This window comes from Euphorbia lathyris, chromosome 8 (assembly GCF_963576675.1).
Source record: "Euphorbia lathyris chromosome 8, ddEupLath1.1, whole genome shotgun sequence".
In the NCBI taxonomy this organism is placed as follows: Eukaryota; Viridiplantae; Streptophyta; class Magnoliopsida; order Malpighiales; family Euphorbiaceae; genus Euphorbia; species Euphorbia lathyris.
In genome coordinates, this window is record NC_088917.1 from 77,108,707 (window position 1) to 77,124,538 (window position 15,832).

Here is a 15,832-nt window from a genome sequence, read left to right on the forward strand (position 1 = left end):
CACGACAATTGCCAGGTCTACCTTTAATGCATTAATTGTACATTCTTCAGGTTTGACCGTTAGTGTCTTTAATGAACTGTTTAATACCACTGATCATAACAGTTTCGTGAGAAAAACGGCTCAGTGGTAATGAGGGTGTATCTGCCTTGGATGGCGTACCTGTCCCTTCTTGGCGGACTTAATCCACGTGGCGCATTCGGGCTTATTTGTATGACATATCCTCAAGTCGATGGTTTTTGCCACATGGTGGTGATTTGTGCAAACATGTCCTTTTATTTATGAATTTTCACTATTTTGCTCAGGGATAATATTCGAAAATTATCATATTTATATAATGATTTATTTATTAATAAATACAAAAATACAAATCCGATTAATCTCGGAAAACCTTTTTTGTCCGACTAGCTTCTAAAGTCTTTTACAACCTTAAGGACTTAATAATATATTAGATAAAACTGTAGGGACTCATAAATTATTTATCCTAACAAAAAATCACATTGCTAGTTAGCTATGTCATAAATATAGCATGAAAAACTCTTTCCTTCTATTTACTCTCTCTCCATCTATAAACCCAGATGTTTATTTTTCTTCTTCTTTTTTTAAATCTCCACTGAGGCATTACATCAAACACCTTCCGCGCAATTTCTCTCCGGACACCGCAGAACCAACAGAAAAGTAAGAAAATGAAGGGGTTTATGTGCCATCCGGCGGAATCAACTGTGGTTTGCACAGTAGGTGATGCTCGGTCTGTAATTGTGCCGAGAAAATTTGATCGGAGCTCGACATCTATGACGGATGATCATAATTCCAGGTTGAAATTGATGAGTTCTGTTAGGTATTCTAAGCTTGTTGATTCTCCGTTGATTCTTCCGAATTATAATAAGAGATCGTCGTCTTCGTCGTCGTCGTCTATGAAGAAGAAAGAGGGGAAAAATCAGATTAGTAACAGGCCTAAACCGTCGCGGAAACCTCCTCCATTGCCTTCGTCATCATCCACTGACCAAGTGTTTCAGGTTTGTTTGATCGCTTATGCTTGTTTGTTTGTTTTTTACCTCTAAAACGACGTCGTTTACTGTTACATTGGTATATTGTTTTTTTTAGTTTTTTTTTTATAAGTTTTTTTTTAGATCTATGAGACTAGTGTAGGGTATCTTTTGGGTGGATCTTATCCCATTTAAAGTTTAATATCTTTAATCTAAACGATTTGAGTTTCGTAATCAATCAAATCAACTTTAATCAATATATTGATATATAGATTGATTGTCGTGTTTAAAAAACTTATCATTTGGAACTGTTTAGTTGTTTAAAATTGAAAATATGTTCTGATTTTTCCCGATTAGTTCATCTAGGCGTATTTTTTACCATCTTGATGTGCCTAATTGCCCGAGCAATACCTAGACGGTAATAGGAATAAAAACGTTGTTATTGTTGTTGTTGTTATTATTATTATTATTATTTACTTTTAAACATTATTTTCTATTTGTTTTCATCAATATTGATTTATAATTTTTTTTAGTGAATTATATTATTTATAGATATTAATTTTTTATTTATTTGATCTTTTTAATAATATTGTTGTTAAAATGTTATTAGTCGCATATTTTTCAGAACATGTGTTACAATTATATATGGTTTTTTTATATGGAGTCATATTATAATATATTATTATTTTTAAATAATATATATAATAATCGTTTTAATTGTATTTATATAATAATTTATTTATTAATAAATAAGAAAATAGAAAAATACAAATTTGATTAATATCATATTAATTTAAATACCTTATCAACCCATTAAGTTTTTTATATATATAATTGATTAAATACCTTAGTTGTATTTCATTTTTTGTATTACATTTACAATATTTGTAAGACAAATATTTATCCTATTCCTTTTCATGTATTTATTATTATCATCCAATTTTTTATTATATTTAAATAATTTAAATGCAATAAATTGGGACATTGAAGCTTTGAAAATGACTCATCCAAACTAAAATAATGACTAAAAATGTTTATAAATATTAATAACTGAATTTATAAATTTAATATTAGAATATGTCCTTTTTGACAAAAAAAAAAAGATATTCTTGGCCCATATGCTTAGCCAAATTCTGATTTCAAATTTGAAACTTTAATTTAATAAATTTATCTCATTATTTCAAATTTGAAAATGACTCATCCAAACTAAAATAATAATGATTAAAGGTGTCATTGTTGTAGTAGTCTACTGTTTGATGTTGTTGATAACCCGTTTGCTTTCAGTAACTGATTGATAAATGTTAATTAATTTTCTTTCGAAATAATTAGGGACATAAATAGAGTGGAGATTCCATGTCTCTATTGATGACCTATCCCGATAGGTACGGAGAATCCCCGTTAAGAATCTCCATAGGACGGGGATGGAGATAGTTTTGTTCACGTATGGGCATGGGTCGGGGATGGGGAAAGGTATCCCTTCCCGTGGGATCCCCGACTATTGCTCATGATAATTGATTATTTTTTTTATGATTTAAGTACATTTTAATTAGGTGATGCATTGTTTTTAATTTTTAGGTCTTGGTTTGGAAAATTTAGGAGTTGATGTTTGGTACTATAAGCTACTGCTTCTTAAAAATTTTAGAATTTGCTATTGTTTTATAAAACATAAACGGTGATTCCCCGTAGGGAATAGGAAATGAGGAAAACATTTTAAGAACATCTGTAAACGGGGAATGGAATCCCGCGGGGATTGGGATTCCCCACAGGATGGGGATAGGAACAAATATGTTACCGTCTAACTTGCGGAACGGGGATGGAGAATCCCTCATTAGTTTGGGAACGAGTATGGGAAATGCAAATTCTCGCCTTGCCCCATTTACATCCCTAGAAATAACTATCATAGGAGGGCGAGTCTTGACTCAACGGTAAACGTTGTTGTTGTGTTACTAAGAGGTCACATGTTCGAGTTTTAGGAGCGACATCTTGTCAAGAAATTGGCAAAGGAAGGCTTGCTTGCTCCTAGTACGCCCTTGTGGTGGGATCCCTCTCTGAACTCTCGTTTAGCGGGGATGTGTAATTCACCGAGTCACCCACCATACAAATATTCATGTATTTTCTACTGTTTGGAGTAAAACAGTTAAAAAAATTAATGAAAATTAAATTTATAATTTGACGTTAATAAAATTATTCATCATCCGCATTAAAGTTAATTAATATTACCAAAAAAAAAGTTGTTTTATCAAATCTAATATATTTTTTTCATTTAATTTTTTTTTTAATATGAACAAATAACTTATTTTGAAAAAGAATTATGCAAATTTTTGTTGGCACAGAAGGAATATTTGATGACAAGATTTCACATGTTAACATAAGGAAATTAAATATTTTTTTTGTGTCCAATCTTGGACAATATTGTCCAAAATTTTCCATGAAAAATTAATAAAATGTTATATATATTTATATAGGACAACATGGTAAATATATAATATAGTTCAATGATGTGTCTTCTTTTGCAATTGGGGATGCTTCCAACCACATTAATCACCATCCATAAATTTCCCAAGTTTTTTAAAATTGATTTACTTTAATTTGCTTATTAATATATTTATTATTTTAATTTTGCAGAAATCATAATTAAGCCCTTAAATTTTACCTGTTTTAAGGATTAAGTTTCTGATTAATTTTTTTTTTTACATTGCGTCTTTGATCATTGATTTTGTTATGGATTCGATCATTATTTAATTTTTTCATCAAGTTTGGACGACACGAGACTTTGAGGAATTCGGTTTGTTGACGTGCATATTTTCACTTCCATGTGGATAAATAAAAAATATTTTTTTTTGACTTGGAAAGAGAAAAAAGTATAAAGAAATTACAGAAATCGATTTCCACTAGGTTTTTTCAAACTGGAAATCGAGTTAAAAGGGGCTCATTTTTTACTATATATATATTAATTGTTTTTATTGTAAATGTAGTTATAATATATATGCATACTTGAAATGGACTAAATAATATTTTAGATTTAAAAATAGACTTAAATTTCTATCTAAAACTTTTAAATACAATTTTTTTTAATTAAGAATTTTTTATCTTTTATTTCATCTGGAGCTCATAAAATCTCTAACATATATAATAACATTATCAGTTATTTTATTTCGATTACATAATTCATAAAAAATAAATAAATTAAAAAAACACTTGTAGTTATCAGAATTGTCAAGCATATGCCTGTGATTTTTTTCGGGTCAAGAGATGACCGAGATTAATCGCTTTGTTAAAAATGATTATGTTTTAATTTGACACTCTAAAAATAATCGTTAACGACTTCAAAATGAATTTTTTTCAAGAATTAAAGTTGTTTAAAGAGTGAAAGCTTCGAAAATGATGATTATAAAAAAAAAAAAAAATGATTCCTTACAGTAAATGTGATACTAAACAACTTTCATTCTTGAAATTTTTCATTTTGAGATCGTGAACGGTCATTTTTTGAGTTTCAACTAAAAGATCATCGATTTCAAAAAGCGAGTAACATCAGTCCTCTATTACTCGTAGAAAACGCATAGATATGCATTTGACAATTCGTGTAACCACGTAATTTTTATTTTATTAGAAGTTGATATGTGTATACTGGTTGCAATGCAGGTTGTTGTTATGAGAGTTTCTATTCATTGCCAAGGCTGTGCTGGAAAACTAAAGAAACATTTATCTAAAATGGAAGGTAAATAATTACTCATTTACCTTAATTTTTTTCTTTTCAAGAATTAAATATTTAAATTCAATGCTATTAACAAACTAATTACATCTTAATTTTTTTAGAAAATCATATATTAAATTACTTGACAATAAAATAACCTCCAAGCTTTGGTTATTTTAAGGATCAAGCCGAATCCTTTAACAGCACGCGTCATTCAAACTCGGTGAAAAGTTAAATAATGACTAGATCCAAAAATTAAAGTCTTAATGTGGAAAAATAATTTATCAGTGACTGATTTTTAAAATAGCAAAAGTTGAGGGTATCGACAATCGGTATTAATTTTTGCTATGCTAAGGTAGCACATTAATTTTACTAAAGTAGCATGTTGACTTTGTTAAGTAACATGTTGACTTTGTAAATGTGATAATTAAATTACCAATCATATTATTTATAGATGGCAATTGGTAGGATTTTCGTCAGCATGTTTATTTTTTAATTACTCGTTTCATTATTTAAATAGGTATATATTTTAAATTTTATATCAATGTCCTATTTAAATCTCGGATACTCTTCCTTATTAAAAATCAAGACATAAATTAAATAAATTACAATTCTAACGAAACACAAATTTAATAAACTATCCACATATTTAACAAACATTCTAAATTCAAATATTTTAAATCACTTAAATTATCAAGAAATTAAAAAACATTGTAAAATAAAAAGTTTACTTTGATTCAATGATAATCTTCATTTTTTTTTTTTTTGCCTCTATTTAGCGTCTACATTCATCAACTTTCAAGATAATAAAATTTATGTGTTCAAACACATAAATAATTTCATTAGGGTCGGATAATGCCGAGCATCCACGAAACCCTTACACATTGCCATCTTTGTTGACATGTTAATCATTGGGTTAAATACACCATCGGTCACTAAATTTTCATGGCTGTCTCAGAATTGTTACTCAACTTCAATTTAACACGATAAAACCATTCAACATTGAATTTTGTCTTCAATAGAATTGCTCATGTGACTTCAAGAGCAAAAGAACACTAAAAAAGTGATGTGGTTCCACGTTAGGCTAGTCAACTTTCACAACAGACTAAAACGACATATGCCTACCACCTAGATGTCACATCAATACCACCTAGATGACCAAAACGACATGTGTCGGTTAGGTGGAAGTCACATGTTCGTTTTTGTTAGTTAGATGGAAGCCACATGCCGTTTCAATTCATGGTGAAAGTTGACCAAAAATATAACGTGGCTTCCACATCAACACCAATCAACTTTCACCGCTGACCGAAATAAGACGTGGCAGCCATGTGTCGTTTAGGTAAGTTATGTGGCAGTCGCATTTTGTTTTTGCCCGCGATGAAAGTTGACTGGAAATATAAATTTGGTTCCACATCAACACTAGTCAACTTTCACCACTAGCTAATACGACATGTGTCAGTAACGTAATTGATCAAAACGACATGTGGCTGCCACCTAATTACCACGTGGCATTTGAATCAGATAGGTGGAAGCCACATGTTATCTAGGTGGAAGCCACATGTCGTTTTGTTCGCAGTGAAAGTTGACCAAAAATATGATGTGGTTTCCAGGTCAACAGTAGTCAGCTTTAACCATTGCTTGATACGACAAATTCATGTAATCTAACTGACCGACACAGCATGTGGTTGCCATTTAGCTGACAAGTGATATTTCAATCAGTTAGATGGTAGTCACATGTTATTTAGGTGACATTCATATCTCATTTCGGTCTGCAGTAAAAGTTAATTATTGCTAAATTAATATACAGTAAAACTTCTATTTGTATATCAATTGGGAGGTTATTACTAAATAGAGTTTGGTATATTAAAATTTCGCAACATATAAAATTTTAAATTTGTATCATAGGCATATGTCAGTCTTGATCATATGCAACTTAATGAGCATGTAGAATTTGCTCATTCACCGTTAGATCTAAGTTTATTAGAGTCCTAAAGTTGAGATTCAAAGCATCATAAGACTTAGATTTAATAAGCTTATATCTAACGGTGAATGAGCAAATTCACTTGCTCATTAAGATGCATGTGAAAATTCCTGAGGCACATGCATGATTTATATATAATGTATAACAATAGATATCAATGGAACAAATTAAATATTTAGAATTTCAATTTAGAGTTTAGGTTTTCAATATATAGATAATTGGAAGAGTGGGAAAAATGTAAACGTCAATGAAAATACTAAATATTTATAATTTCAAGTCGTAGTTTGTGTTTCCAACTGATAGATAATTTCAATAGTTTTTTTTAATATTTTTATAATTTAGTTTTAATTCCTAATATATATGTATATATACATATAAATATTTGAGAGGTTATTCCTATTTATAATTGGCCCAAATTGGTATCGAATTTTTCTATAACAAAATAGAAATTATTCTTATATAGAGTATTCCTATATAGAGGTTTTACTGTAGTTGTTATGTTATATCACTTTTCCAGTGTCTTTTTCTCTTAGAATCGCTAAGATAACTTTATTAATGATTTATTTATTTCCTAACAGAGGAAAAATTCTAATGAATGGTAATATGTATGGTAGGAGTAACATCATTCAGCATAGAGCTAGAGGCAAAGAGGGTGACTGTGATGGGAAATGTGTCACCAATTGGGGTTTTAGAGAGCATTTCTAAGGTCAAAAGAGCTGAGTTTTGGCCTCTTCCTACTTCTTCTTAATTGTTCATCTTCTAAATTTAAATTAACTCTTTAATTTCATTCAATTAATTATGTACTTTAATGTAATTGTTCAATTTGATTGTGATCCCCAAATAAATGAGGATTTTAACTCTTTTTTATCTGGCAGTTATTTTAACTTGTAGTAATTTATTAAGAAGATTAAGTAAATGTTGTTAAGTTAAACCGGTCAATCAGATCAAATTTTATCGCTTTTTAGTTCGACAGACTGTTCAATTAAACAGATATTTATAGAAATTATTTTGTACAAATAAGAATTAAAGTTTTTATTTTATTAAAAACAATGATATTTTAATTTGAGACTATAAAAATGACCATTACAAATAAAGTACTGCTTACTTTATTATTTAATAAAAAAATAAGTACATTTATTTCTAAATAGTTGTATGTGTTTTCACCATTTGATGATGGAGTATAAAATTAATCAAATGGTAAAAACATACAAAGTAATACTTACTTTGTAAAAAAACAAAGTAAACATAGCCTTTACCCGGGCTTTTAACAAAAATACAAGAATTTGTTTGGAATTATAAAAAGGCTTAAAGCGCAATTAAGCCTTTTAAAAGTTAGTTAGATACGTAAGCTTTTAAACTTTATTAATTACGATTTATATTTTAAAAATCAATTAGGTACTCATTCTATTAAGGTACCAAAATATGATTAAGGTTTTTGGAGAAATATTAATTTAGGTTCAACGTTCAAAATAACACCAATATAAGCTTAACGTTTACAATATAGCATCAATTTAGGCCTCACATATAAAATAGCACCAACATAAGCTTAACGTTTATAAAATTATACGAATTTAAACTTAACATTTACAAAATATATACAATTTAAGCTACACGTCATAATTAAATTAATCATATTATATTATTTTCCTATTAACTTTATATGTTATCTTTTTATCTAGTTCTATTCTTATTTATTATAATACAATTAATTAGTATTCTTGCCTATTAAGATCTTATATTTGTTTTTCATCAAAGATTTCATGACTACTAAATTTTATTGCTCATGTAATATATGTAAACTAAAAATAATTGAATATCCACAATATTTCGAACACTTGTCAGTGTTCGAAATATTGTGGATATTCAATTATTTTTAGTTTACATATATTACATGAGTCATGAAATTTAGGAATCACGAAGTGGTTGATGAAAAGCAAATATAATGATAAAATTAACTCATTTTCATTTGACTTTTAACACTGTTAGTCAATTTGGGTTGTGTTTATTAACGGAATGAACATCAAGGAACCATTTTGTAAACTTTTAAACTACAAAGGTGTCAAACAGATGTAACCACAAGGTTTATTTTTGTTTTTTTAAATGTATTTTGGGTGTTTTCTGTAATTTGTAAAACCACACGAAAATAGTGAAAAAATTTGGCTCTTGATTAAATTTAGAACTTGGTGTCAAAGTTTGGGCAAAGTATTTCTGAAATTTTTTTGTTAGACTGAATGGGCCTGTTGGGTTAATTAAGCCTGCTGGAATTATTTCGATCTGTTGGGCTGAGTCCGATCCGTTGGTCTGGATGTGGACTTGAAGTTGATATGGATCAAATACATTAATATCATAATAATCAGGGTAAATTTCAAATAAAATCAATGTGGTTTTTTCACTAATTTTCATAGGATAAATTACACCCATGCCCACTGAACTTCATTTCTTATCGGTATGGCCACTAAACTTTACACTTTTTAATACCGGCAGTCATTCAATTTTAACTAACTTCTCAAAATGACCGTTAACGACCTCAAAATGAAAATATTCAAGAATTAAAGTTGTTCAGAATGACATTTATCATGAAACCACATTTTTATTTTCGAAAATCACATTTTTTTGGAGATTTCTCTCTCTAAAAATTAACTTTCTCTCTCATAACCAAACAACACCCAAATGACCTGAAAACAAAAATTTTCAAGAATTAAAGTTCCTTAGAATATCATTAACGCGTTGGATTTTTTATTTTTAGCCGTTAACGGTCGTTTTAAGGAGTTAAGTGGCTACCGGTATTAAAAAGTGTAAAATTCAGTGGCCATACCGGGAAGAAATGAATTTCAGTGGCCATAATGTGAAAATGGATAAAGTTCGGTGGCCATGAGTGTAATTTGCCCAATTTTCATATAAAGTACTATAGTTTACTTTTTGTCTATTTAGGTTTTCAACTTTAGCAAAATTAGGACTTTTTTGGATTGATACTATTAAAATCACCATTGACGACTTCAAAAATGACATATTTTAAGAACTACTAATATTCTAAGCAACTTTAATTCTTAAACTTTTTTATTTTAAGATTATTTAGATGATGTTTGTTAAAGAGAGAGAAAGTTAATGTTTAGAGAGAGAAAATTCCAAAAAAGATGATTTTGGAAAATCGAAAATATAGTTCCATAAAAAAATATGACATTGAACAACTTTAATTCTTGAAATTTTTTATTTTCAGGAGGTTAAAGATGGTTTTAATAGCATTAATCTAAGTGCGAAACCTAAATCCTCGTTTTGACAAAAAGTAAACCGCAGTCCTTTATCTGAAAATTAGTGAAACCACATGTTTTTTTTTTTTAAATTTACCCTAATAATTAAGTACAAAATTACAACTAAGTCATACCGCCAAAGTTATTTCTTAATATATCATTATTTTCTATATACTATGATTTTACACCATAATTTAAAAATTCTAAACCCCAATTCATAAATCATAAACTCTAGAAAACTTATTTTAGACTTTTAATTTATAAATTCTAATCCTTAAAATATATTAAAACTACTGATTTTACTAGTTTGACATAATTCAAAATCATTAGTTAATATAATTGTAGATAGTTTTTTAAAAGTGAATCTATATGTAAATTTTCCTTTAGATCTAAAATCCAAATTAAAATGGTTTTGGTCCATAATAGTTTGGTTTATATTCCTGCAATTTAAAGAGGTGTGTAATATTTGTAAATGTAATCTTATTAATAAAAAAAATTTTGAGCGTTCAATTGTCGTTTATTTGTTTATATTTCAATTTTGAAATTTATTTGTTATAAACTATTATTTAAAAATCAAGTATATTTTAAACGTTTAATTATAATATAAATCTCAACCAAATTTAATATTAACTTGGCATTACACTCATTCTGATCCCCAAACTAAAGTTTTCTCTCTAAAACATTTACTTTCTCTCTGCTCACTAAACAACACCTATTTAGAATAAGGTCAAATACATGAATATCATAATTAAGTATAAAATTACAACTAAATCATATCATCAAACTTAATTCTTAATATGTCATTATTCTCTTTATATTATGATTTTATATCATAATTTAAAAAATTTAGACTCCAATTCATAAATCATAAATCCTAGAAAATATATTCTAGACTTCTAATTCATAAATTATAATTTTTAAAATATATTAAAAGTACTGATTTTACAAGTTTGACATAATCTAAAATTATGACTTCACATGATTGTAAATAGTTTTAAAAAATAAATTTTTATATAATTTTCTCTTTAAAATATAATTAAATCTTTGAATCTTTCAATTTTGAAATCCGCAATGCATTAATGAAGTTATTGTTTTTAGTAAAGCAAAAAATACTCAAAAATATCATAATCGAAAACAAAAATCTCAATTCTTTATTTTTTTTTTCAAATACCAGTTTCATAATAAATAAATAAATAAATAAAAGTGATTGATTTTTTCTATATATAAAAATAAAGATGCATGAAATGTCTGGATCCCATTCATTAAGTGTATGGTTTAACATCAATCAATCATTGGAATTCAAATCACATTTTGAAATGACCACACTACTCATCAATTATTTATTGGCTTAATACATTATTTTCCCTTCAACTTCTCTAAAAATTTTAATTGATCTTAAACTTTCAAAATATTCTGGTATTCTTTCAATTTGCATAAAATGTTCTGTAAATCCCCTAAATTTACATAAAATGTAATCAATTGATCAATCAGTTGCAAAAAAAAAAAAATAAATAAATAAAATGCGAAAGACGTACGCATCTTATAATATTATTACATAATTCACATAATATATTAAAAATGGAGTTCTTCATTGCTCAGCTATAAAACTTGTCTTATATAATGATAGACCCACATATTCCAATCTTGGTGATTTTACTTTTTTTTAAGACACGTGAAATATATCTCTCGTATTTAACTTACTTTTTTTTAACATAATAATCAATTGATTACATTTTATACAAATTCAGAAAGCTAACTGAACATTTTATATAAATTGAATAAGCTATTAGAATACTTTAAAAATCGAGAGGGTCAATTAAACTTTTGGAGAAAAATGATGTATTAAGGTTTATTTATTCCTTACATTTCACATTTCTAATCAAAATGCCCAAAAAAATATAATAATGACATTGAGATTCTATCCATTTTACATGTTTCTGCATAAAGATTTTTGTTTTTCTCATTTTATTAATAAAAATTTATTTCATTTTTTCAAAAATTATTGTTAAATTTTGAACGTTTCAATTAAACATCGTAACTTTATCTATGAGAATAGGGATTAGAATAAAATGACTCATAAATTAGCCAAATGAGAAAGACAACTTAACGAGCCTCGTATCTTTTTAGGGTTCACATTCTGTTGAGCGATTTCCGCAAGTGCACAGTATACGCTTGTAGTAATAAAAGATATCGATCCCACAGGGAACGTTTTTTAACAAAAACTTATCTTGAATCGGTTAAATTTACTTTTAAGGTTTATAATATGGAAAATCGTTTAATCGGTTTTGGTTTTGAAATTGCTAGAATAAGAATTAGATTAGAGTATGAAGATGTTAGAAAATATTATGATTTAAGAATGAATTTGCAAGACATGAACGTTTAGTACTTTTTAGAAAAGTAAACAAATGTATTCATTTGCATTAAGCAAGAAAACAACTTTAAACTTTGTATGAATTATAACGATGAAATAAATGACGGAACCTCTAATTATTAGGCTTTGAACGTGACAAAACCCTTATCTGGGATAATTGCCCTTAACCAAATTAAAACTCTACCGAGATAATAATTTGCCTAAGTGTTCAACAAAGTTTCCTTGTAAAAATTTTGAATTAAATACGTTTTAATGAAAACACCAGCATCAATCCACTTCGGATCCTTTACCAAAGTGCTGCATAAAAATCTATCGAATAGAACAGACTTTATTAGATGAAATATAAATTGATACAAGTTTACAGAGAACAAGGAGCATGGAAAAATTCACGACTTGCAAGTGAACGGGTTGTCAATCCTTTTCTTGGGTTTCGTTAGAGTTTGTCAGACTCAAGGGTGGATCCTCTACTCAATCTTCTCGTTGAATCTTCGTAATAGAGATTTGGTCGGTCTACTACCAAAATGTAAACTAAATTTGAACAATGTCTAAACGCTACTGAATTTGTTATTATTGAATAAACAATGTGTGTACATCATATTGCTTTTTACAGAATCGAAATCTAACTTCTGACTCATTTTTGAGTCAGAGTTTCTGCATGAACTCTGCACTAATATTCTCTTCTAACTCTCTCATTATATTTCAACTCTCAAATCAACTCTTTATTTATAGATGTTGAAGAGTCGTGATTGAAGGGTCGCGTCCATTATGGAGAGTCGTGTTCGCTGTGGAGAGACGTTTCTATCCGCTTGAACGAACGCGTTTCTTGGATTTTAAACATGTGTTCATTGTACTTGGAGGAATTTCTGATCTTACCGAGAATGGCAATTCTCGGCTGAGAATGGGGAAGCAACATTTGGTCTTCGAACGAAGGGAATGAGAGGCTGAAGGGAGCGTGTCGCGACCGAGAATAGGGAGGCCGCGGTCGCGGCAAGGAACTTTTTCATCGTCTTCGGCTTTCGTTCTTGTCCTTGATCTGGCGTTATTAATTTTTATCGTCTTCGACTCCTTTTGTATGGTTTTTCTTCTGTTTTTGAGCTCTTTTCGTTCCTATTTGGATTTTACCAAATATATATGTACCTTGTATGAAAGAAACATATTCGAGAGTAAAAGCATTCTAAACAGATATAAACAGCATAATTTCGTAGCAATATTGATGTAATTATTGATGATATATTAGGTATATTTTGGGCTTAACAAATCTCCACACTTAATCTTTTGCTAGTCCCGGGCAAAATTTCACTAAACTTATTCTTTAACTAATCTCGTTATAAAAATAAAACATATATCTTGGTATTACCTTTTAAATTAGTTAAGCCGAAAAGACTAACTTCGCATGCAAATTTATACGCAAAATATCAAACTAACTTAGTATAAGTACGATATATCATTCGTCTTGTATTTTCAATTTTAAATTGAAGTATTCGGAACGTTATAAGCACGCATGTTATTGAGTCTTTCATCTCAAGGTATTTCAAAGCACAAAAATTTCCTTTCCCAAACCTAAACTAATATATGAAATATATTAAATGAATAAGTACTTAGGATTAATTTATTTACTTGGTTACGCCCGAAATAAGGGTGGTCTCAACCGTAACCTTATACGTATTTTTACTTTGTGTTCGCTTAAGAGGTACCGACCATGCCATGGGTGGATGCAATCGCTACTTTAAACTTTAACACGCTTATTATTTTTTTAATCGTTCCTTCCATACCTCGATTGTGATAAGGGTGGTTGCAATCGTGGCCAAAAGTAAACAGTACTTAATTTTCTTCCCTTTCATACCTCGATTGTGATAAGGTTGGTCTCAATCGTGGCCAAAAGTTAAGAATTCAACTAATTGATTAATTAATATGAATTTATAATATTGTAACTTGGGAAAAAGAAAGATAGCACATTCATCCTATATTGACTTAAAATTCAACATGTATTATGGCTAAAGTTTCCTTAAAAACTTCAATTGGTGTTAATGTAAGACAAAATCAAACCGAGCTAAAAATTGTTAGTTCAATTTAATGCCTATAAACCTAATTGAAAATTTAAAATAAGATTTTTTTTTTATCATGAATTGTATGATATAAAATAGAGATTGAAATAAAGAATTTATTACTTTAAATACATTCACTCGAGACAATTTTACTTAAAATCGTATCAGAGATTTGTGAAAAATTTGAAAAATTATACCCGTATAGAAATATTATTTCTAACGATAATGATAACCTAAAAATAATCATAAGTTAAAATAGTTTAAACATATAAAAATGTAACGTTATGAAAAATAATGTTAAAATAAATTGTGTTGCAATATATGTTGCATTTGCACAAAACAAGTGTTGCATTTATAAATGTTGCTTAAAAACATTATTCGTTGCATTTATTCGTACCAAAAATAAAATGATGTATGCAATATCTCCTCCCACACTTAAATTGGACCATGTCCTCATTGGTGCAAAAATTGATAAAACACGAAAAATTTGTATGAAATAAAGCAAAATTGGACGAAATTGAAATTGAAATTGTACCAAACTAAATAAAAAAAATAACATAAGAGATAAATGAGTGGAGAAAAGATAAGATAAAACCTATTTTGGTGAAGGTGAACCTGATGGAGATGGTGTCGTCACGACGCCTCGACGACGGAAAAAGGATAACAACCGGCGTTGGGTTGACGTGTGCTCGCTCCTTAAAATATGGATATTGCATCCATCGCGGTAATTACTAATATGTTGATTTGCATTATCAATAGCAGCCAACCGCACATTCATTTGACGGTTGTGTGCATGCATTTGGTTCAAAAATTCTTGGCAAATTAACTTGATCATTATGCTCGTTAACAACATGTCCTTGTGCTTGTGTGGAGGCATGAACATGCCCCGCCTCTGCACTATCATCATCCTCTTTAATACCATTACCATGTGAACTTGGAATTCCAACATCGGAAAATTAGTAGGAGTAACCGATGGAAAACCAGTCCAAAATACTCGTAGATTCCAAAACAAGACCCGTAATCAAAGTACACATAGTAACGTGCTTATTGGTTGAAACGGAAACATGGACTCAATTGTCAAAAGGTAATCCAATTTAATCTACCACAAAATCCTTGAAGATGAAATCCAAAAGGAACAAATAAATCCGGACTTCAAAATCCTTTACCAGATTGTTGTGAAAATTGATGGGCTTAACAATAAATCATTTTGTATGATAGCCAAACTAAATACTCATCTCGTCACCCCCAACTTTATAAATTAACTGAAATCCCTAAATGTAATCCTCTCATTCCTTTGTAGCATGGGAAAGAGTAACCAATACAAGAATATCTGTTTCACTAGGCACTATGTCCATAATAGTGCTTGTACCATGTGCCCAACCCCATCTGAAATAATGTTGAATGAATCCATATTCAACATGCAAGCAATTTATTAGATTTAGAGGAAACCTTATGAGTAACCTGCTGATGTTTAGGCATAGTGTGGAAAAAGGGTTAGGTTATGGATGTG

The 15,832-nt window shown here is 29.0% G+C and overlaps 1 protein-coding gene across 2 annotated transcripts; it reads left to right on the forward strand.

The window, feature by feature from the left end:
• The first annotated feature begins 546 nt into the window (after positions 1-546).
• On the forward strand, positions 547-7,518 carry LOC136202162 (protein SODIUM POTASSIUM ROOT DEFECTIVE 1-like). Of its 2 annotated transcripts, none has more exons than XM_065992666.1 (3): positions 547-1,013; positions 4,626-4,701; positions 7,237-7,518. In XM_065992666.1, the coding sequence occupies exons 1-3, from the start codon at positions 684-686 to the stop codon at positions 7,248-7,250; spliced, it is 420 nt and encodes a 139-aa protein (XP_065848738.1). In that variant the 5' UTR covers positions 547-683; the 3' UTR covers positions 7,251-7,518. The 2 variants fall into 2 exon arrangements, with proteins under 2 accessions (XP_065848738.1, XP_065848737.1); XM_065992665.1 differs by having other exon boundaries at positions 548-1,013; positions 7,273-7,518.
• The last annotated feature ends 8,314 nt before the right edge of the window (positions 7,519-15,832 follow it).

Excerpts from the sequence above, each read along its gene's own strand:
- LOC136202162 (XM_065992665.1), top strand. The coding sequence starts at position 684 with ATGAAGGGGTTTATGTGCCATCCGGCGGAATCAACTGTGGTTTGCACA. Across the intron at positions 1,014-4,625 it reads CCACTGACCAAGTGTTTCAG|GTTGTTGTTATGAGAGTTTC; the intron begins GTTTGTTTGATC and ends GTTGCAATGCAG. Across the intron at positions 4,702-7,272 it reads ACATTTATCTAAAATGGAAG|GAGTAACATCATTCAGCATA; the intron begins GTAAATAATTAC and ends TATGTATGGTAG.